The sequence below is a fragment of the Anguilla rostrata genome, chromosome 6 (assembly GCF_018555375.3).
Source record: "Anguilla rostrata isolate EN2019 chromosome 6, ASM1855537v3, whole genome shotgun sequence".
NCBI lineage: Eukaryota > Metazoa > Chordata > Actinopteri > Anguilliformes > Anguillidae > Anguilla > Anguilla rostrata.
The window spans coordinates 6,875,747-6,900,038 of NC_057938.1; the positions used below are offsets into that span (position 1 = coordinate 6,875,747).

General features: G+C 43.8%; 2 protein-coding genes across 2 annotated transcripts; both read left to right on the plus strand.

Moving 5' to 3' along the window:
* Positions 1 to 1,019: 1,019 nt before the first annotated feature.
* scinlb (scinderin like b) lies at positions 1,020 to 16,273 on the plus strand. Its single transcript, XM_064341812.1, has 17 exons — positions 1,020 to 1,178; positions 3,814 to 3,997; positions 5,545 to 5,699; positions 7,283 to 7,444; positions 7,807 to 7,956; positions 8,380 to 8,469; positions 9,125 to 9,257; positions 9,378 to 9,466; positions 10,429 to 10,644; positions 11,980 to 12,113; positions 12,683 to 12,773; positions 13,356 to 13,526; positions 14,145 to 14,319; positions 14,677 to 14,792; positions 15,085 to 15,162; positions 15,378 to 15,438; positions 15,546 to 16,273. Exons 2-17 carry the CDS (start codon positions 3,817 to 3,819, stop codon positions 15,704 to 15,706), a joined length of 2,163 nt encoding a protein of 720 aa, XP_064197882.1. The 5' UTR covers positions 1,020 to 1,178; positions 3,814 to 3,816; the 3' UTR covers positions 15,707 to 16,273.
* Positions 16,274 to 18,016: 1,743 nt separating this feature from the next.
* Positions 18,017 to 22,095, plus strand: LOC135258353 (protein Dr1). Its single transcript, XM_064341813.1, has 3 exons — positions 18,017 to 18,811; positions 19,185 to 19,348; positions 20,828 to 22,095. The coding sequence occupies exons 1-3, from the start codon at positions 18,592 to 18,594 to the stop codon at positions 20,969 to 20,971; spliced, it is 528 nt and encodes a 175-aa protein (XP_064197883.1). The 5' UTR covers positions 18,017 to 18,591; the 3' UTR covers positions 20,972 to 22,095.
* The last annotated feature ends 2,197 nt before the right edge of the window (positions 22,096 to 24,292 follow it).

Here is a 24,292-nt window from a genome sequence, read left to right on the forward strand (position 1 = left end):
TAACTCCTCGTTGATAATGTTGTAATTGCATACAGCACAGGGATCCTGTCTTTTTCCAGTTTTTCCGAAACCGGAAGTAGAAGTAAGAAGGTTGTGTTTTGTGTGGATCAAAGGGGATTTTATTCCCAAAATTCTGCATCATGGAAAACATTCTAATTAAAAGACAGAAAGTGATTCATTACGGGGAAGTGGATTGGAAAGACCTCTTGTCTTTACCAGACATACAGTACTATTATTTTGTGATAGGACTTAAGAAAGATACATACTTTTTTTGAAAGGTGGATTGAACTGTGAATGATGGTTATACTTTAGTCAGGTATTACTTATCTAATGCTAAAATGTATGGATACAAAGTGCAAGCTATGCACAATGAAATCAAAACTAAATTATTCAATAGCTGTTTAAGAAATATGTGTATGTACTGCAACCCAGGAAGTTGTAATTACACAAACGGTAATGAATAAAAAATCCACTTTGCTTACAGTGACTTAAAAGAGCAAGGGCCTGAAGATTTTCACATTTTGTCGCTTCAGAGTTTGAAATCACAATGCATTTCCAGAGGAATTATTTCTGAGCTACAAGACCTACTCCATAATTCAATTACTCCTCTAAATATCACATTTAAAATTAAATGTTTATTTAAATTATAAAGGTATTCATTCAGACCATTTTGAATGGGAAACCTAAATAAAGTTAGTTTGCCTCTGTGTCCAATCATGTGGTTTGATTTCAGAAGAATAAATGAAATACATCTGTAGAAGCTCGTAATACACTCAAAATTGCCATTCACACCAAACATCTATTTTAAAATGGTTAATTTATGTATTAAAAGATTGCAGAATGCACTCCGCGGCAGTCTGAGTAGTTAAGATAAACTTGTGTTGCATGCAGTGTCAAAGTTTGATGTTACTCTGACCTGTTGACAAAATATTTTTGCGTAAAAATGCTGCTTTGACCTGCGCTAACAACATAAGTTGATGTTTTCAGTACGCACAGAAAAAAACGGTTTTGTGTTTCCTGGTCTTCGACCAACCAATAGGGGTTTCTTCACTAATGGGCAATAAACTGCGCGCTGCTCTGACTCACACGTCCCAGTTGAAGTAGGAATACAAACCTACATCACATCTGTCCTCTTGCTACGAATCTCCGGCTCCAGTGTAACTACAACAGCAAACACTGTAAGTACTTTCGATACTTTCAAGAACAAAGAGTTGAAATGCAGTGGTCTCCAAAAAACTAGCATATAATTGCACTCTTATCTTGAATATTTCGCAACCGAGCATTTCGTAAACTAATCTGTATTTGATTTTTAACTTTCTGGCCTTCCTCTGATATTACTTATTACAGTGCAAGCGAATTATCAAATATAATATTATATTTGATCATTCGGATATTATTCTGCTGCAATCTTCTGAGCAAATTTCAGTTCGGGATTTGTGCAGAAAGTTTCTACTGACGATTCAATATCCAGATGTGAAGACGACCCCTTTTTAGTTTTGGGGACTTGAACGGTAAATGTCCCACAAGAACCGAAGCCAGATTAAATGCGATGAGACTTTGGTTTTCCTTGAAATGTGCAGAACTGATACTGTGGCAAGCGCGAATGTTTCGAATTGTATTAACTGTCAAACGTGTTTTATGACGCGATTAAATATGGTAGCTATAGTCATAGCGCATAATGAAGATACTATAGGTGGGAATCTATTCTGCATAGGACTTGGACGCAGATTGATTGCGGAACAGTGCCCATTTACAGTATGCGTTATTATTGATAGCAAGTGACCCCTGGCCGAATCTGCTTCAATTCATAGCAAGGCAGTGCTGATTAGCTTGCTGCGTTAAGTCGAATTGCAATATATTTTAAAAGGAAAGTAGCCTAGGCTATCAGCGTGCATAAATTAAAGGTATTTCATTGCCATGTAACTTTAAGGTTTTGGAAGTTGACATAATAGTTCTATTCCTTCATTGCCTGAATCTATAGCCCTAGTCTGGATAGTTTAGCCTGTTGTTGGTTGCACACCGGTTAATAACTACTTTTTTAAAACTCAGACCAAGGTTAAGAGGATTCCACAGTAGTTTGGTAAATATATGGTATTCCGCCTAACAGTTCGTCACTATTTCGGATCATTATCAGCACTGCCTTTTCAGAATCTAAGCAGATCCGTCCCGTCACTTGCTATTAGTAATAACGCATACTGTAAACGAGCACTGTTCCGCGATCAGCTCAGATACACCCATTATACATAGTGAGATGCAAACAAGCACAACGTAGTTGCAAATGTACATCGTAGCCACACCGCACGAGGGTTTATGGGTGGGACTCACGGAATTAATTCATATTAACTGGTCAGATTTACAAGCGGCGCTGTGCACCATCAAATCATTATTTCATCCATTCATCGATGCGCCAACTTATTATCGAGAATGAGAATACAGCTTAGCTTATATTAAAGTCAAATGATGACCTCATGCGTTGTTTTATTTGGCTCTTTATCAGATCAGGAGACAGATGTTGGGTGGTGTTATCAGTAAGATGCACGCATACACATCTTTGTGTAATCAGCCGCAAGCTTCATGCTGCCAGGGCAACAGCGCTTGGCTCCTGCTACTGTGAATTCAAATCAGACCATCTTAAAGAGGCCATTCTATTTATGTGTGTGTGTGTGTGTGTGTGTGTGCTGGGGGTGGGGGAGAGACCGAAATGCAGTAATGAAAAACTTAAATCTGTAGAATATTTTGTAGACTAAGCTTCTAACAAACTAGATTTCAGAAATGGGGTATTTTTGCCAGTGTGTAAAAGGTCAGTACCGTTCTGTGTGAGACATTAAACATGCCTCCCTGTTAATAATTATACTGCCTGGAGAAAATGGCAGATACACACGTGCGCAGTTTTATTAGTTTACAATAGGCTCAAAGGTAACATGGTTTTCGTAGTATTTGCCTTTGATTTTGGTTTCACCCATGCTGTAAATCTGGCCGTGGTTCTTCCCATCATGATAAGCCCTGTATTCTCATTTTAATCTTTGGTACTTCAAAACCTAACTCATCCTCGGCTAAGGTCGATTGGGACATAAAATATGCAGTCGGGTAGCATTATTTCCTTTCTTTGGTTTTATGAAATCAGTTGTGTAATTTATGTCTATTTTGCAACGGCTGCAACTTTAATCAAAAACCTGAGGAATCAGAAGGACAGCTGTGAACAGAGAAAGGGATACAGTGGATAGATAAGCAAACATTGGTTTATTCAATAGGGTTTGCAGTTCTAAGTTCACTGTCATTTCAGTGAAATATGTTTTTGAGGGGAAATATGAGACCTGCACTGTGTGAGCTGTGCTCTCCAGTGTAGGCCTGTGTTTCACATCCCAGTGGTTTCCATGGAGGTTTTATTGGCCTGTCTTTCACATCTCGATGATTTACATGGAGGTTTTTGCACATTTAGGCAAATCAAATGAGTCATCACAACTGGTGCTGGTGGTGGTTTTGGCCACCAGGGGGCGATGGTGGTGATTTTGGCCATCATGAAAAGATCAATCCCCCCCTCCCCTCCACCAACACAAACCGTCCTCTCCCCCAGCTTGGGCCTCGCACTGGTCAGAATGTTGAATGCGATTCAAGTGCGCACCATTTCCCCCTCACGTCCCCATTGCCCCCGTACATTGGAAATGTCCCAAACAGGCAGAGAGCCAGAGCATACATATTTTGTGGCTCTGCAGAAGCGCTTCAGTATCGGATAGCCTAGCGTCTGAGCCAGATGGAGACCCCCTGCTGTCACTGTGAAATTAAGAGATCTTTCTCCGCTCCCTCTTTTCCCAGGCCATGGTGTCCCACAAGGAATTCCAGAATGCCGGGAAGGCTGCGGGGCTCCAGATTTGGCGCATCGAGAACATGGACCTAAAGCCCGTTCCCAAGCCTCTGTACGGGAACTTCTACACGGGCGATGCCTACATCCTGCTCTACACCACCTCGGCTCCGTCTTACTACATTCACATGTGGTTGGGTGAGCAGCCTCCTCCCTCTGTCTGCTTGCCTGCCATCTGCCTGAGAAGCAGCGTCTGTTTAAAGGGGGTTAAAACTGTCCCTGTTAACGGGTTGGGCACCTGAACTATACAGGCAGGCAGTTTCCTGTCACTGCGTGGATTTAAAACACACGAGACAAAAGAGGGTCGTAACTGCTCCCGGGACAGAACCGCTCTCGTGTGAATAGGGGGGGTTTAAGTGCCCCGTGACTCATGCTTTCCTTGCATTTTTCCGTGCCCACATTTTTATATTGTTAGCCGCACGGTCTGATAAACAATCAGCTTTCACTTGTAGACAAGCCTTGAAAGTTGTAAAGTAAAATACGTTTGTAATTTCGAAAGAGGAATTTTTATTTAGACATGAGTATAAGTCATTTATAATTTATTATAGAATATACAGTGTGTGGCATTGTGTGCGTGTGTGAGTGTGTTTGTGTAAATGAAGGTACAGTGAAAATCCCTTTTGACATTTTTTATGTGTAGTTATTCTTGTTGACTGAAAGTTCCAGAAGTATACTAATTTAGTCCTATAAAAAATCTCTGTGTGAGATAAATAAGTATAGCGTTACCTATGCAGATTCCAATAGATTGCATACAGATGTTGGGTCTGAGGACTGAAGTTTTAGCTGTGCGTGTGGTCTGCAGATAGCTCCTCTCATCTTCAGTATGTATGAGCCTGCAGTGTTTCCTGTGCTAAATATAATGCAGGCTCTGTACTGAACCACAGAACCACGGGCCTGTCTGTGGTCACTGCTTAGGCACTTCACAGGCAGAGAACCCGAAGCCTGCTGACATTGTGAAATAGCTGACATTCAGAGTGCAACCATATTCATCCAGTCTTGCAGAATTAATTCAGTCTTGTCTGAACACATCGAGAAAAGCATATAGTTTTCTTCTAGTGGCACATCCACAGACAAAATGATAACAGTTAAGCTGTTGTGCATGTTCTTACATGCTTTTCCTTGCCGACCCACAAAAAGCCCAACTTAGTTCAGTCTCGTTCCTGGTCTGGCACATCATTTCTATTGGTGTTTTCTAGTATTCCAGTGGGCGGTTGTCAGTATTCATTGTGCTCTTCGCCTCCAAAAAGGAGGCCCAGCAACCATGGATGCATCCCATAAACATTGGTGCTGAGCATGTGGTCATATCTGGCACAGTGACAGCTCTTAAAAGCCCACTGTTATTCACTCATCAGTGTGCTGCTGTTCTCTATTTGATGGAATGGCGCCTCTCCAATGGCCACTGTAAATGGGTGGTTGTGAGCGATAAAAAACGACAGCATAGGTGTACGTCCTGGCTTAGGCTGCAAGACAAGACCAGACCCGTGTTCCTTCCAATTCCATCTCATTACATTTGTTATTAAAGGTTAATGATTATTATGAATATTTTTCTTTGTTTAGACGTTGGCAGGTGACGATCCACAGTTGTGCAGAGTGGTCTGCCCTTGGCTGTCCTTAGTGTTTGAATGTTCATCTGGACTTCTATAATGTGCTTAGCGGATGTTTCCTCCCCCCCCCCCCCATTCTAGGAAACGAGTGCTCCCAGGATGAAAGTGGTGCCGCTGCGATTTTTGCCACCCAGCTGGATGACCACCTGGGCGGTGGGCCCGTGCAGTTCCGCGAGGTGCAGAACAACGAGTCCATCACTTTCCTGGGATATTTCAAGTCTGGGATCAAGTACAAGGTGAGCCTTCTTTGCAAGGCCGAGGGACAGGCATGCGCCTTGCCCTGGGTTAGAGGCCTGGAGCTGCTTTCGTTTGTTTTCAGTACATTTAAGTACAAGTTCCATGCAGTGTGGTTTCAGTTTATGATGCTTCATCGGTAGCCATTCAGTTTTTTCTTACCTTGATGTGGATGAATTTGGACAGAGAAATAAAAGCCAGACTAAATACCTTTAAAACAGTGCATTTGCATTTGGCATGATGACCAGCGCAAGTACAGAGCTAAATGCTCTTTGTGGGGCAGTGCATACCATATATGGTACAGAGTGGTTTGGTGTTTTACGAAGAGATCTATTGACGGATCCCGTTTGTCTGGCATCAGTTCTGCACTTCAAAGGCAGAACTGGCACATATTATGGAAGTGAAAGATGGCATTGGCATGAACAATGTCCTGTTCTGTCCATGGTTTCAGTTATTATTCTCCTTTTTTGTTCTTGTGTTGTTTGAAAACCACATTGTTTTGAGTCTGTGTAGTTGCAGAGTTAGGTAAAGAATAATTACCGAAACTTGTCATGCTGTGTTGGTAAAGAAAAATTAAGGAAGTAAAGGGTGAATGTTTGTTGAATGCAGGCAGCAGTCTCATCTGTGTCTGCGGAGTTCTTCCATTTGCTTTTATTTGAATTCCAAACAATAGCCTTCTGCAGAAGGTCATGCGCAACCTATTACTGTGGATCTCATTACTGTCCAGTCATGCAGCATTCTCTTTACAAAACCACTGTGCTTAGGCCTACTTCCTCAATCTTGCTTTCTTTCTCAAAGAAAATTGCAAGCTTCTTGCAGAGGAGGGTTCATCCATCTGTTTTCCATTTGAAAGTATTTTATGAAGCATTCGATGCTACAAAATGGCCGCAGTATTCTATGATTCAAGGGTTGTGAAGGATAATCGAAGCTTAAGTTGGAAAGCGGTGGATTTATATGCGATATGTGTTATAGATTTCAGCTCTATTTCAGTCTCTTATGTCATATCATATCACTAAGTATCTGGGATTTGATAAGAATGGGAATTAGATTGGAACTAATATAGGTCTGTGAAATGTCACTGTCCCTTGCCTCAGGCTTGGATACATGGAGTCAGTGGCTTAAATTGGTGTACAAACAGGACAGAACCAGCACAGACTGGTTTAAGCCAGTGCATTTAAAATGGGTGGAGTGCCTGAAATATTCAGATTACCAGTTCAAGCAACAGCATGGTCATGTCATGTCGGAACTTGTCTAATTAGTGATCTGGTCTGGATCCACCTATTCTTTTATCTCTTGCTTGAAATGAATGGTCTTTTCTTCCTATTATCCAAAACACATGGTGTAGGCTAATGGTTAGGGAAATGGGTTTGTAATCACAGGTTTTCCTTCCCAGTCACTGTTATTCTACCCACAAGCAACTTAACTTGAAATGCTTCAGTAAATTTCCAGCTATTTAAACGGGTTGCATGGAAAAATGCGTGCAAATCTGCTAAATTTTAATTAGAAATCAGAACACACTTTTTTTTTTTTTTTACCTCTGTCAAAAGACGTGAGGTCACGTGACCACCTCAACCTGTCGTTGCAGCAAGGTGGAGTGGCGTCCGGCTTCCACCACGTGGTGACCAACGACATGAGCGTGAAGCGCCTGCTGCACCTCAAGGGCCGACGGGCCATCAGGGCCACGGAGGTGGACCTGTCCTGGGCCAGCTTCAACACGGGGGACTGCTTCATCGTGGACCTGGGCAAGGTTAGGCGGCCAACGGTGCCCTCGAGCAAGGCCCCACTAATCTGACATGCAGCTGACTTCCCAAAGGAATTACATCATGCAGCTTCACCACACGTCCTGCCAAAAAAAATAGGATTACCAAGCAGAGTTGCTGTGTTCTTGGGAGAATGTCTGCACTGTAATCTAGCACTGAACACTCCTGTTGCCAACTGGCACCTCCTGTCATTTAGAAGAACATGTGACCATTTGGTTAGCCTATAGCATCTGACCTTTCATGCTTCATTTACCATACATACGAGGGCCCAGCTGCTCATTTCTGCATGCCTCTTACATGGACGTTATTACCCAGATGTTTTAACCACTAACCCCCCCCCCCCCCCCAGGACATCTACCAGTGGTGCGGGAGCGAGTGCAACCGCTACGAGAGGCTGAAGGCCTCCCAGCTGGCCATCGACATCCGGGACAATGAGCGGAGCGGCCGCGCCAAGCTGCACATGGTGGAGGACGGAGCCGAGCCTGATGAGCTCATCGCCGTGAGTGGGCGTGGCCGTGGACGGTCTTCGGGCATTAGCGTCGGCGTTAACCCTGTTCTGTGGGGGGGGGGGGGGTGGACCCAATGGGTGCCTGTGTGTCCTAAAGGGGACCAGGGATCCAGAGTGGCAGGGTGGAGGGGTGGTGGGGTGGGGGTTGGGGTTAGCGGGGGCAGTAATCTGAACCAGATTCCTCTTCATTAGTCTCCACATTCTCGCTAATGAGAAATTGGTACGCTTGCTTGGCACTGTGAGCTCAGCTGCTTTGTTTATTGGTTTGGGAGCGTTATGAGGGTAGGAGGGGAGAGGATGTTTGCCAAGAGCGGAAAAAGACAACCCAGCTCCACTTGACATCTGAATGGACCTTGTTAGGGATAAACAGGCCTTTTTGTACCCATATGAAATGCATTCCTCTCTTTATTTCAGGCCCTGGGCCCCAGACCTCAAATCGCAGCAGGGTCCCCCGACGATGAGGCCGTGGACACGTCCAATAAGAAGAAGGCCGCTCTGTACATGGTAACGCATCTGCGCCTTTGCGACAGACACAGCCCGCCATGTGTGTGAATGAAATCCAGAGTCTCTGCCTCCCACTGCCTGATCATGTTCACGTGCTTTCTGGGCCCAGTAACAGTGAGATGAGTCACGCAAATGCAGTCTCTATTTTTAACATTGTTTTCCTCCTTTGTTTTGCATAGGCAAATGGTTCCCACTGCAAAAACTATGTTTGTGGTCTGGCTGTAAAAGGGCCTTTTAGAGGGACCACAGTGATGCAGTGGGCCAGCTTTGGAGAAAAGCTGCCTCTAAGCGGATTAAGGGAGTACTCAACCCTCCGCAAAGCACAAGGTTTAAAAACATTTGAGAGCCTGCGACAAATTAAGAGAAACATTTACACTGTGTGGGAACACTTTGCTCTAGATTGAGCCAGTCGCTGTGGCTCAGCCCTATGTGGTCCTGCTGTGTGGACACTGTTCCCACTGTAGGACACTGTCCCTGCTGTAGGACACTGGTCCTTCACTTTGGACACTGTTCCTACACTTTGGACACTGTTCTCGCTGTAGAACACTGTTCCCGCAGTATAGACACTGTTCCCACTGTAGGACTCTGTCCCTGCATTTTGGACCCTGTTCCCGCAGTGTGGAAGCTCAGTGCCGTTTGTAAATTTGCGGTCTAGATCTCCGACGCGTCCGGCTCCATGAAGGCCACGGCGGTGGCCCCGTCCAGCCCCTTCAAGCAGGAGATGCTCTCGGCCGACGAGTGCTACATCGTGGACAACGGGGTGGACAACAAGATCTTCCTGTGGAAAGGTACGGCGTGTCACTGCGCGGCCCGCGACTGTACGCGTATGTAAAACACGAGCAGGCGCGACCGGTTTCGGCTCCGGCGCGGAAGAGCTCGTACAGACGCGCCTCTGTTGTTCTTCGCAGGGCCGAATGCAAATGCCGCGGAGCGCAAAGCCGCCATGAAGACAGCCGAGCAGTTCATCAAAGATAAGAACTACTCCAAGATGACACAGGTAACATTCAGCTGTTCAACACTGGTGCATTGTTTCTAGTTCGTGCTTTCATTTGACTAAGCTACTTGCATAGTAATAATAATAATAATGATAATAATAATCCCCATGGCTTTGCTGCCAGACCTTTTTAACTTTTTCAGAGCCTAGCCACAATGGCCGGTCTTCAGAAAATATGACTTGCTACACCCACGCTGATTAAAAACACACCTGTTCAGATTTCATTGTGGTTCCCAGAATTTCCCAGATCAGATCCTGTGCATGACATTACATTCATTTAGCAGGTGCTCTTATTCAGAGCAGCTTATGAATTAAGAGAATGCATGACACAGACTAAATCTGACCTCTATATGTCTTAAATCAGTTTTAATATAGTTTAGCATTGTTCTTTGTGGTCAGCAGTTTGTGAGTCATTGTGCTTCTACATAAATAACCAGGATTATTGCAGTGTGATGCCACTTAATGTTCTGAGTCATTGCCTGGCACTACGTAAACACAATGGGTTCACTGCAGTGCTTAGCTGGAGTTTTAACCTCAGGTGTACACCTCTAGACCAAAGAACTGCATTACAACTGGAACAGCTATCCAAATCTGTGAAGTAAGGATTAGTCATGCCAGTTATAATGCAGTTCTATGATCCGGAGGTTTAAACTTGAGGTTTAAACTCCAACTAAGCATGCTGTAATTTACCCTATGATTTCAGGTATTGTTATTTTTATTGGTCATTGTTAGGTATCGTACCTACTACCTAGTATACGTACAGAAAATAGTGTTGCGTATAACACATCAGGGGATAAATAACTAATTCAGCAACAGACTCCCGTGTGGCCAGATTGCTTGTGTCCAATCATTTTTAAAAGAGTGCCATATATTTTAGTCACTGAGTGATGTCACCATTTAGCTTGTTTATGCAATAGAGATGATATTGTGCATTTACCAAGGCTGTGCCTTCTTCCCATCTGCAGATCCAGGTGATGCCAGCAGGGGGCGAGACCGCACTCTTCAAGCAGTTCTTCTCCAACTGGAAGGACAAGGACCAGACCACCGGCCCGGGCAAGGCCTACGCCATCGGTCGCATCGCGCAAGTGGAGCAGATCCCCTTTGACGCCTCCTCTCTGCACTCCAACAACACGATGGCTGCCCAGCACGGCATGGTGGATGATGGATCTGGGAAAGTCCAGGTAAAAGGCCATTACATTACATTAGCATTTAGCAGATGCTCTTATCCAGAGCGACTTACACAACTTTTTTTACATACATTTACATTGCATCCGTTTGTAGAGCCGGATATATACCAAAGCAATGCAGGGCAGGTACCTTGCTCAAGGGTACAACAGCAGTGTCCTGCCCGGGAATCTAACTTGCAACCTTCAGTTCTTTACACATTATACTAAACTGCCATCCCCACAGGCGCTTTCCTGATGGAAATTCCAGCTTCGCTTTAGCCTGATTTTTAAGATGGTCCAGCTGGTTTTAACCTGGTTTTGAGATGGTCAAGCTGGCAACAAGATAATGGAGATAGCAACCATGCTGACAAGGCCGTGTGCAGCTGGTGGGCCAGCTTGGTACATACAGCAGACCATCACCAAATCCCAGATGGTATCTAGCTGGAGCAGGAGCTGGTTGCAGCTAGATATTTGGCTGATGGCTTGAATTTCCACCAGGAGTCTGAAAATGTTTTTGTGTCCCATTAACATAGAGCCAAAGAATTCCCACACTTGTTCAGCTCAGTGCCCCCTGAAATTAACCACGCTGTGGCTGAGAATCACAGTACAATACAAAGGCGAAGTCACCCAGTTCAGGATGCAATGCAGTGGCTAACACACTAGTACACTGAAACTTGCATGAGTCATAATGCCATTACATTAAGGACCTGGCATGTATTTACTTAGTATATGAAATTCAACGTTCAGTGTTTTTAAATATTACCATGGGTGTATAAATCATATGTAATTTATTTTTCCTGAAAGTCTAAAGCGAGGGTGCACAACAGGAGCCAATCCACTGATGGAATCTGTGCCAACTTCTGCTCTTGATGACCTAATTAAATATCTTGAGCTGACATTTGTTTAAGCACAAAGCTACAGCCACAGCCTGCAAGTGTATCCTAAATATTTTACTGTGCTCAATTACTGGAGTGAACCAGTGTAGTTTATAGACCTGTCAGAAAACTAAAACGAAAGTAACTGGTTGGAACAAAAACCAGCAGACAGACCAGCCCTAAAGGATCAAAGTTGCGCACCCCTGGTCTAAAGTATGTCATTCTCAATTTGTGAAAATATACTATATAATAAGGTGCTGCATTTCTAAATGAATCAGTTTATGCTTTTATGTTGTTTTCATGTTTAAAATAAAGAATATTGGTAAATGTAAATGGTGAAAGCCATGGTACGGAGTAGTCATTTTCCAGACAGTGGTGGGAGAGTAGCCGAGTTTCACATCCTTCTGGGTTTAGTTCAGACAGCCTTAATGTAAAGCAGCCTGTGACGCGTTCTCATGGAGGGTATTTTTGGCAGATCTGGCGTGTGGAAGGGGGAGCACAGGTCCCAGTGGAGCCCTCCTGCTACGGCCACTTCTACGGGGGAGACTGTTACCTCATTCTGTACAGCTACAGAGTAGGCGGGAGGGAGCAGCACATCATCTACACCTGGTGAGTGTGCGTGAGTAATAAGCACAGGGGAGCGATACAGAGCAGGAACAACACACACATACATTATGCAGTGGGATTCATTATAAAATAAAGAATAAATTCTGTGTAACGTGATGTAAAATGTAAGATCAGCTATCATAGGCCTAGTCATATGCAAAACAGTTTTAAGGAAAAAAATAATCCTGTTTCAGTACTTAGGTCTACACTATTACCTACTGCACTAGCCACTTTACTGTAATACGGTCAGCTGTAGACTTACCTACTGCACAAGCCACTCAATGTCATTATTTTTTTATTATACCTACTTGTATTTTCTAGAGATTTTTATACTTATGTTTGGCGGAAGAGCAGGGCTAAGAATTCCAATGTACTAGTGCTTGTACTTGTTACACATAGGAAATAAAACTTGAACTTGAAAATATGCCAGCAACAACACACTGGCTAGCACACTAGCTTTTTAAAGGGTGACGCTGCCATGTCAGAAAGCCAGGGGGCACTGTTGTAAGTTGTAATTTACTGCGCTGTACTGTGCAGAGGTGTGAAGGGTTCTGTGTGATGCTGTGTTTTAGGCAGGGGCTGAAGTCCACTCAGGATGAGCTGGCGGCATCTGCCTTCCTGACAGTGAAGCTGGATGACTCCATGGGCGGTGCCCCAGTCCAGGTGAACAATGACTATGTCTGCTTACTCAGGACCTTAGTATCCTTCCTCCTATCTTCTTCAGTCTGTGTGTGGGTTATTGGGAATTAGTAGTTCACTAAACATGAACAATAGGATTTGCTGCATTCATATAAAAATGGTGTGGTGATAATATAGTGGTAACTTCTGTACGGATTAATTCTGGGCTGGGCCGGATATTAAAGTTCACACAGTGACCAACAGGGGACAGCATTGGTTTGTTTTAAAACAGTACAATAGTGATAAGCTAGATAAAGGGCAATTAGGAAATCATAAATTGTATGGGTTTATGGTTCTGCTTGGTTTATGGTTTATGGTTTTAACTGTTTGTACAGGTAATGAAGCTCAAACAGTACATTTTTTACAATGTAAGACAGTGGAGACTGAATTAGGAGACACAAGGTAAAAGATTGTCCCAGTCCAGTTTTTGCATCTGGTATACAGCTGTATATTTTGGACAGGATGAGAGGCTTAAAAAGTTGTACTGAAGCCCAGGAGTTTTCATTCACAGAAGTCCTAAGGCTGGAGGTTGCAGTCTCACTTGTAGCACAATGTCGCCCCCTGCAGGTGCGAGTGACGCAGGGTCAGGAGCCATCCCACCTGATGAGCTTGTTCAAGGACAAGCCTATGATTATCCACAACGGCGGGACGTCCCGTACGGGGGGCCAGACCAAGGCCGGCAGCACGCGCCTCTTCCACATTCGCCAGAGCTCCTCCAAAGCCACCCGCGCTGTGGAGGTGAGCCTGCCCGGTCCTGCACAGGGGTAACATGGCCCTCATACAGGGGTCTGATCTAGACAGCTAATATCAATGTCAAACAAACAGTACTGTAAGTGCATGCAGTGTGTTGAGGTAGTCATGGTAACTGCATGGTATTGTAAATGATTGGGCACATAATGCAAAAGTTAGGGAAAATTCCAACATTTAATGACCATAAAATTAAGTTATTAATTGAAGTGAATTCAGCCATGAAGCCTTGTGGTTTTGTCTATAAGCAGGTATTTTTTAAAGCAGTGTTAATTAGAAGGCACATCAAAAACTAAACCTTTTTTGTTGATTTCAAAAAGCTTTCAGTTGGAACACAAAGGTTTTGCAAGAACCCTCTATCTGCTTAATCTCTCCAGTCACATGCACAATTTCCTTCATCACTTATGCACATTTCCTGTCATTGCGATAAACAAAATGAAAAAAAAAACTTCCTAAGACTGGCATTTTAATGTTAAGCCCAGACAGTCTATTGCTTTGAATAAGCTGCTACCCCAGGTGCTGAAGAGGAGGCGGAGTTACGTGGCTAATTTAAGAATGGCGAAGAGCCAATCACAACGCATCACGCCGCCGCATGCCTCTCCCCTCCAGGTGGGACCTTCGGCCTCCTCCCTGAACACCAATGACGTGTTCGTGCTCAAGTCTCCGGACTCCCTGTTTGTGTGGAGGGGCGTGGGCGCCAGCGAGGAGGAGGCGGCCGCTGCCAAGCACGTGGTCAGCTTTCTGGGAGGAAGTCCAACCAGCGTGTCAGAGGGCAAGGAACCAGGTGAGCTAATCCTAATGCCCGGCCTCAGACACTAGCGTCTCTGTTCCACCGGCAAGCCTTTTCAGCCGTTTGCCTTTTGAGGGCTTGGGGAATACTTTTCTACCTTTTTCACATTTGGCTCTAATCTATTTGAAAATGGCCACTGGGACACACTGTGAGACAACCCAATTTATTGACTTATGGATCGATTGAAATATGCTCGTTACCGCCGCGGTCTATACTGCCTAATGACTGTCTGCCGTTTATCGATTACATAAGTGGACTCTGATGGGCAGATAAATGCCATCCTTAATGACGTTAAAGACAGACACGGTGTGCGTGTGTACAGAGCACTGACTGGCATGTTGCTCTCCACAGCTGGATTCTGGTCTGCCCTGGGAGGGAAGAAAGACTACCAGACTTCCAAGAGTCTGCAGAAGTCGGCCAAACCCCCGCGCCTGTTCGGCTGCTCCAACAAGACTGGCCGGCTCATCGTAAGTGCGGAGGGTCCGTCTTTCAGCTAAAGTTCGGGGACCAGTGCTTAGTGATGGCTTCACTGCTGTTCACCTCTTCTTTCCATTTAAACTTATGTCCTTTTCTCTGTCACCCCCCCCCCCACTACCCATTCTCCCCTTTCTCTTTTCACTCCTTCATGCATTCCTCTCCACTTCCTTTTCTCCCCTTTTTTTCTCTCCCTTGTTCCTCTCCTCCCTTTCTCCTGTATTCCCTCCCTCCTTTGATGTCTTTCCTTTCCATTCTTTGCTCCTCCCTCTCTGTATCCCTCAGGCTGAGGAGGTTCCAGGAGACTTCACCCAGTCCGACCTGGCAACTGATGATGTCATGTTGCTGGACACATGGGACCAGGTCAGTCTTTGTAGCCCTGCCCATCATCCCTGACATCTCTTCCAGCACAAGCATGACCACTTCCTGCCAGATCCATTCACATGCCGAAATACTCCTCATTATTTCATAGAAAATTATTTTTTTAAATGCTCTGCTGAAATCCTGAATTTATAGCTTTTAAATCCCTAGATCCGCCTGTCCTCAAGGCTAACAACTTTACTCTTTTTCCTTTCAAGATCTTCCTCTGGATTGGCAATGAAGCCAATGAGGTTGAGAAAACAGGAGCTCCAAAAATAGGTGAGTTTCCTGAGGGTGAGAAGCCGCTCAGTTACTAAGAGATAAAACGACTACTGCAGAGGTATTGGGAAGCTTGATTGAGCTGTGTTTCATCCTTTTCTCTCCAGCCAAAGAGTATGTGGACAGCGATCCGTCTGGCCGCCGCGGGGTGCCCATAGCCACCATCAAACAGGGCTTTGAGCCGCCCACCTTCACCGGCTGGTTCCAAGCCTGGGACCCCAAGATGTGGGAAACCGACCCCCTGGATCGCATTCGGGGACGTTTCTAAGCTCACCGCCATTTAAAATCCAGTGTCCGTGCCTGGCTAACGCACGCACACAACCGTGTACATACTCCTACCCCGCATTTCGGTGTGAGACAGGTGTCCCTTGCGTGAGTTTCACAGGGGCTGTACGCTCTGTAACCGTGTGGTGTTGACCAACAGAAGTGGAGCAGCTTAAAAATGCTGCCTCCGTATCAGACCGCACGCGCTCTCTGCCCACTTTCGTTCTTTTTCTTTACTCGCAAGTCGCCCTTTTTTAAAAAAAAGTTTGCCGTGTAAGAGACACATCTTGAAAGGGTCATAAGTACCAAACAGACCTGTTTCCAGCCAATTACCATGCACTTAAATGTCTGAATGGCAAAATAAAAACGTGTTTTTCCATTATATTGATATTAAGAGTTGCGAGAGGTCTTGTCATCAGGTTTTGTGGAGGCTTGTTTACATAGATGACATCAGGACTGTGGAAAATGTGTGCTGATATGACATTCCCTAAGCTTTTTTTTTTTTTTTTTTTTACTTCTTCTGATGGCTAACTATGCTTAGTTTTAATAAACATACTGCATTTTCAAAGGACTTTTGTTTTGATCTCATCATTAAGTAGAACCCTGAAATATTGCTAGGATTTTCTTTGAACCTGAAGTGCAAAATGTGCTTTTATAAATTCGCATATGTGAATATACTGTTGAACTATCCCATTTATTATTTTGAATGTTCAGATACATAATTAATGATTTACCTTACAGTTTGAAATACTTAGTGAAAGTCGAAATTGCCCATTGTAGTTTTCAGCCCAGTAATTCTAAAAAGCCTTATTGTGACTGGAATCACCTTGTAGCTACACATATTGCATGCAGGAAGGTATATGATTTCAAGATGTACACAAATGCATTTCTACAATGTCATTATTAATGGCAGGCTACAACATAAAGCCTCCTCTCATATATTAATAAAAATTTTCTGTGGAAAGCACAGATTTGCATAATTGCATGGCATTAATAACAAGATTATATGTGCATATATACATGTGGTATATTTGTGTGCATTCATAAAAAAAACTACGTAGTTGCACCCCACCAGTCCATAAATGGCATCTGTAGGCCTGGGCTGTAATATTTTACCTTTGAAGTAGCCATTGGCTGAACCACAAAGCCATATAATTGGACTTGAAGGAACGCTCAGCTTGGTATAGTGGAAACAGCCACTACGCCACATCCTTCTCTGTATCCGTAATACTCTTGGACCGTAATAAGGAACAGCTTTTCCCTTTGTGGATACAGTGGGGCAAGTAATCCCAAAGCAGATGTGTGTATTATGCATTCACATTTAATTAAGCCTTTAGCCCAAAGCACTGGGGGGGGGGGGGGGGGCTCCCGTTTCTTTTTAAAGAAACAGTGTTTCCTTTAGTTTATCAAGTTCAGATTAGTAAATGTGTACTTCTATGTTAAGTTCACATTTGAAAAAATTACAGTGAAACCCATTTAGCCACGGAAACAAAATCAGCATATGGAAACTACGATGGAACGTGCAGTTTCCATCCAGACCTTCCCACCTGTCGTACATCATGCTGATAAGCGCTCGACTTATCTTGATACTGGCACGCAATCCCTTGCTGCAAGTGCAGCGTCGAGAAACAAAATGTACTGAACCCACACTGTGCAATTAAAGGAGAGGAAATGACAGAGACCCAGTCCTCTCATGTCGCCATCTGTTTCACAGACAGGCAGACTGCAGGCTTCAGGGCTCCCCTGCTCACATTCACTGGCCAAGTCTCACAAGCTGTTTCAAGCACACAACGGCATTGGTGATCTCAGTGTCAACAGAAATAGTCTGAGAAAATCTGCCTAAACTGTGTGTTGCAGTTAAAATGGATCAAGTGGCAAACTAGTGGACAGTCTCCCCCTTTCTGCTCCATTTCTAAATAATTTTGAACTATGGTAGCACACTGATTTACACTATGAAATCTAAACGATCAAACAAACATCTTTATCACGAGACGTATTCATGTTTTAGATCCTAAAAAAAACAAGGCCACCCCAGCTCATTCACATCATAGACGTCCCGAAATTGTTACCAATTAAATCTGATGGAATTATTACAGTACAGGGTTTTCATTCCTATATTATTAATATGAATTACCGCAAAACCGCGTCACTGTTTTAAAAGATGGAAAATATATGATACATTAATGATTTCTCATCCAAGTAACAACAACAAACGGTTGAAACTATAGACACAAGTTTATAGCGTATCACGCACAGAGCCACAAGAAGCACCACGCTGTTCAATGCAAGCGGAAGTAGAATAAATGAGTGCTTCAATGTTGGAAAGATCGTTTCCGGAGAAGGTTTGAGCTTGTTCCGGTGCTGACATTAGTGGGAATAGCTAGTCAGCCAGCTAACAGTCGTATGAATTAGCTAGATAATTCGCCCACAAGGATTTTAAGTTCACACTTTCGGAAATCTGGTTACAATTTTTGGAAGAAAAGTAGGCACATTTCGAACAAGTGGAACGACAATGTCGCTGACACCGGTCACAGTAGCTACAAGTTAGCCAGCTTGCTAACTAGCTATGTTCACAACAAAAAGCGTTCGTGGGAACATCGTTCACCGGCGTGGGGGACCAGCAGCTGCTCTTGTTTTTATTGACTTCAGTCAGTATTTTTGCTAGTGGTACCTCTATCACATATATAGCTATATATAAACTTTCAACTTCAATTAAACTATAGTGGACGGGTCTTCGCCGAGTTTACGTAACTTAGCTAGCTAGCCAGTTTACTGGTTTTGTTCGGTTGTGGATAGCCGGTGAATCTGTCTTAACATTAGGCCATCGTAGAATCCCATTGCAGATATTCATCGTTTTTTCTTGAACTTTGAAACGGAAACTTTTAAACGATGGCCTCTTCGTCTGGGAACGACGACGATCTCACCATACCAAGAGCAGCTATTAATAAAATGATCAAAGAAACTCTCCCTAACGTTCGGGTTGCAAACGACGCCAGGGAACTCGTGGTGAATTGTTGCACTGAATTCATTCACCTCATATCGTCAGAGGCTAATGAAATTTGTAACAAGTCTGAAAAGAAAACAATTTCTCCCGAACACGTTATTAATGGTAAGTTCCTCCAAATGTATGTATAATGTAGCCTGTGTCCCGATGTTAATGTATCATTGCTTCGGTCAATTGCAACGATTTTTCTCCTCTCTAAAATGGCCAAACCCTTGGAATTACGCATGTACTTTAGCTAGGTATTAATGTACTGTTGTATGGTTTTGCTATGCTGTTTAATGTGTTGCCAGTCAGTCCATTCCCTGATCAATAAACCTGAACCTTTTTGTAAACTGGTTTGTTGTGAAAACGAAATCGCTGACCTGGGCGTCAGTGTAGGCATGATTTGTGACTTCAGTGGATAGATCACTATCTAAACCTACTATTGTCCTTTAATCAACTGAATAATCTTTTTATTTGCATCCTTGTCTGTGCGCAGCACTTGAAAGCTTGGGCTTTGCGTCCTACATCACCGAAGTGAAAGACGTCTTGCAGGAGTGTAAAACTGTAGCACTTAAACGAAGAAAGGCAAGCTCGCGCCTAGAAAACCTTGGCATTCCAGAAGAAGAGCTGCTCAGACAGCAACAGGAGCTGTTCGCCAAGGTAAAAGTCGCGATCTGTGAGCTTCTGACCGCTGTCTCGCCGCTTATGAGTGTGGGGCGTGTCTGATGGCTGGTAGTTGATTAGCAGTACAAATGAGCTCTCTGACTGGAGGAGCTGGACCTCTTTTTTTTTTTTTTTTTTCATTCGACCTCTCCTGCAGGACCCATGTAACAATGTTGCGTTTGTGTTTTTGGTTGAACTTGCCTTACCAGCGCTTGGATACAAGTCCAGTCATCCAGACAAGTGTGCATCACAGTACTAATTATAAAATAGAATTCTACACGTTCAATCAAAGAAACTACAATCATGTCCACATTTGGTCTCCCACTTGATGGATTTCTGTAGTCTGCTTGAGATGCTGTTTGTATTACATGCTAAGGGGTACTGTGGTAATTCGTATGGCAGCTGACTTACTCTGACATTATGTATTCCGCCCTCACTACCAGTCCATCAGGAAAGACTGCAGAAGACTGAGCGTGTGTCTTGGAGGGTGGATGCATCTTCAGCCTCTGAATTTCCCATGTTACTTTGCTTCACATAGTTTATCTTGAAATGCACTTGCTCCTGAAAATTATTGTGTGCTAACTGAAAAAAATAATTTAGGAGTACATCTACTAATTGGGATGCATTAGTGTGCTCATAAATTTTTTAGCTTAGGAGCAAATGTGCTCTTTGGCGGGGGGGGGGGATTAGCAAAGAGCACTGACCATCATTATTTAATTGGGAAATTTAATCACAATGGTCAGTTTTCCTGCTGTGTGGAGGCTTGATGATGACAGAAGTGTTAGCATGTGATTGTTACCTGCTGGCTCTGTGCGGGGTCCTGCCATGTTTGTGTTACCTGTGTGCGCGTGGTCCTGACGCATCTGAATTGTGTGTGTGTGTGTGTGGTCCTCCTGACATGACTGCGTTACATGTGTATTCGTGGTCCTGACGTGTCCCTGTTATGTGTGTGTGCACATGGTCCTGACGTGTCTGTGTTGCATGTGTGCGCCTGATCCTGACGTGTGTGTGTGTGATTCTGATGTGTGTGTGTGTGTGTGTATACATGGTCCTGACGTGTGTGCGTGGTCCTGATGTGTGTGTGCTCCTGACGTGTGTGTGTGCGTGGTCCTGATGTGTGTGTGTGTACGTGGTCCTGACGATTGTGTGTGTGTGTGTGCGTGGTCCTGATGTGTGTGTGTGTGTGTGTGTGTGTGTGTGTGTGTGTGTGCATGGTACTGATGTGTGTGTGTGTGCGTGTCCTGACTTGTCTGCGCTGTGTGCTCCTGACGTATGTGTGTGCGTGTGTGTGCGTGGTCCTGACGTGTGTGTGTGTGTGTGCGTGTGCGTGGTCCTGATGTGTGTGTGTGTGCGTGTGCGTGCGTGGTCCTGATGTGTGTGTGTGTGTGTGTGTGCGTGGCCCTGGACGTGTCTGCATTGTGTGTTCCTGACGTGTGTGCGTTGTGTGTTCCTGACGTGTGTGCGTGCTCATTGCAGGCGCGGCAGCAGCAGGCGGAGCTGGCGCAGCAGGAGTGGCTGCAGATGCAGCAGGCTGCGCAGCAGGCGCAGTTGGCCGCCGCGTCGGCCAGCGTGCAGCAGGCGGGCTCCTCTCAGGACGAGGACGAAGAGGACGACATGTGACCCCCGCACACCGTGGCCCCGCCCCAATCTCCCTACCCACCCCCCCCAGTGAGGAAAGCGCCATCACTGCCTGGCTGCTCCTCCTCTCTCCCGGGTAGAACATCAACAGTGTCGAGATTTTGGGACCCTTCCTTCCCACCAGCTTAAACGGACTCGTGCCCGTTTTCACTTTCACTGCGAGGCTTTGCCTCCTGTTAGACTTTGTCAGGCTGGAGTCGGGAGATCTCCACCATCTTGATCTCTAGCCCCTCCCACCCCATCCCTCCCATTCTTCCGGCAGTGTGGTTAACAGTGTTTTGACATTATTCAAAGGCATATTCAGGATATGCGCCCTCCGTATCAGTTGGTTTTTTTTTTTCCCCCATCCCTTTATCTTTGGCTTTGTAAGGATTTGTTCTAGATTTGTCACGTTCCTGTGCATGGAAGATTAAAGAGGCGTCAAGTGAAAGTCGAACAGAACATGCAATCGTTCACTTGACTGGCAGGATCATTGTAGATGGGTAACCTTCACATTCTCCAAATATTGACCTCTTTATATTATGTGACGTTTTTTTTTTTCTTCCTATATATTCAATTAAAATTTCAGTTAAATAATTGTTGCAAGAAGATGTTCTTGCTTGAAGAGATTTTTTCCCCCTCTCTGAGTTTCGTTGAGGGTTTTTCTGTAAATTGAATTAAAAATGTGACTATGTGAACTTTAGGTATTTTTTAAGACATTGTGTATTTAGGGCTAGCCCCAATTCCCCAATACAGTATTGCGGTGAAAGTAAACCCTAATGGATATAGGAATTACTTTTTGTCTTGTAGAACCAAAGAGAAGAATAAAATGAGAGAAACAGTAGAAAGATGGATTTAAATGTGAGAAACTATGGATTGTCATTAAGTGAGTGCTCTCCATAGTATTTTATAGCTACAACAAGCTGGTGAACTGTAACATCGCTAAATTGGTTTTGACATGGAGAGCCATCCTTTTTTAAGCGATGTGTAAAAAAAAGCTGCATTGTGGATGAGTGATGTTTTGACTTCTGATTGGTTACAGCTGTTCGTAATGACCGTTCTCTTGCCTTCTCACAAGCTGTATTCTGAGCAATAAAGTCCACGTTTTATAAAAAAGAAAACGAAAAGCCTCTCTATGACCTCTCTGAAAGGATTAATCGCAGCTTTATAAACACGCCCTAAGTTACTATAAGGACCTGTGATGTGCTCAAATCTGCTTTGTGAAATTGCCTGGATATATCATATCCCTTTTCTGGGGAACTTTTGTAGAACAACTGGAGTAAATGCGGGTTCGTTTTAACCAAACATGCTGTAAATGCTTTGAAAGCCAGAGGGGCATGCAGTGTTTTGCATCATGAATCCGACGCTTCCTAATTGTTTCTAAATTTCATCAGGCCACTGCAGCTGGGACAGAATCGGTCCTGTCCAGCTGGTCTTCAGCCTGCCGAAATTCACTTGTGAAACATCAGTTTTGAACTCCCGTCACTGGCTTCTGGCGACTGCCTGCATCTGAATAAAATCTCCCACACTGACATACCCGGCTACTAACTGCAATGGCCCTTTCTGTCTGTTCACTGTGATCCCACCACACGATCACCGAGAGCTCTCCATTCAGCATCCTCCTGCCAGCTGGCTGCCCCATCCCACATCTTCGCTCACCTCATCCCGCAATGGTGGAACAACCTGCCGTAATCAGGAAGGTAGATTCACTGGCCATCTTCTGAAAATGTCTCAAAAACTCGCATTTAAAAATTACACCTCACTTTTTTTTAGTTGCTTCGGCTAAAAATGTCCGCTAAATGACTGAAGTGTATATTCACTGATTGTGTAATTTGACTTCTGACCACAGGGTGGTGCTGCGGTTATGACTAAACGGAAATATTGACTAAAGATCCTGCTTATTAGCGGCAGTAAGGCTCTGGTGCTGTTCAAATGCACTTAATATGTGGTGGTCTGCCCTAGGTTAACAACTTTTATCGTATGCTGTCTTGATCTCTGCTGAAGTATAAATATGTGCCGTTGGCGTTGGCTCCAACTGCCACGGGGATTGACAAACTTAACCAGAAGCATCCAGAGAGAGCTGGTCTGTATGAAAGTCTGGTCTTTGCATTAAACCGCTCCGTGTTTGAGTTGGCTCAAGCAGAAAGATGATTAGATGAAAGCACGTCCATTTTGGGACCAATGCAGAGGTGGTAGAGATTAACAATTGATAACGGTGGTTACAGTGATAATTAACAGAACAAAATGGTTAGTTCTGAGAAAATGTCAGTCTCTTCTCTATCTTGTCATGAAAGAGATGATACTGGATTCACTGCTTTTCATTATCACTAGACGCACACAAGTTTGAGTCATTGGTATTTGCATTTTGGCTGAGGGGGGCATTAAGTAAGCTTTTATGCGTAGCCTCTATTTCACTGAAAAAAAAGGTCTGACTCCGAGTTTTCACCAAATAGGGCTTTTTTGGTTGAGAATAACAATTACACTGCCAACTATTTTGGGTGGAATGAGTATTTGTGATAAAACAGAGATTAAAATGGAGATCACAGGAACATTTTAAAAGGCTTTAGCGCATTTGGGGCAAATTGATGTTCTTGTAATCTATAGCCTATCGTATTGTGGAAAAATATCTCAGATGTAAAGTACCACAAAGTGCGCTCGAAAGTGGTTTCCTTTATTTAAGCTTGTTTAACGAGCTCTTTTTAAGTCGCATTCCTCCGCAGAAACATCTGTGCTTTTTGCTGAGTCATGCATTTTCTTGTTTAGTTTTTCCAGTTCTGTTTAGTTAGTTTTGCAGTCCACTACCATGCGGCAAGAGATGAAAAAGAAAAAAATGCTTCTATGCCAATAAACAGAAAGCTAGTATTCTACATTTTGCGCACATTCTTTAAAAACATTCGTTTTCAATGGACTTTTATTTATTTTTTTTTTTTTTTATAGAGCAGTGCTTCTGAATTACCATAGCTTACAATTTTGGGATTCTGAGATTTTACTAAAATGGTTTTTAACATAAGATCATTATGTTTTTGTTACACAGTAACACCTAAAATAATTTCTTAAATATGTGAACATTAGCTATAGCCTACTACGTACACGAGGTACACAATGCCAATATGGGACAGAGAAAAGATTTGATCTATCAAAACCACATCTGCAGTTGAACAATTATAAACCCTTTCTTTATATACGTTTATGCGTTTGTTTCTCAGATAGCATGCGACCAACAAATGACTTATTTACTTAAATAAATGATACCATGCATTAATGAAATATAATTGCCAAAAACAGTTCCACCAAAAATCAGGGCCAGCATAAGACCTCAAGCGA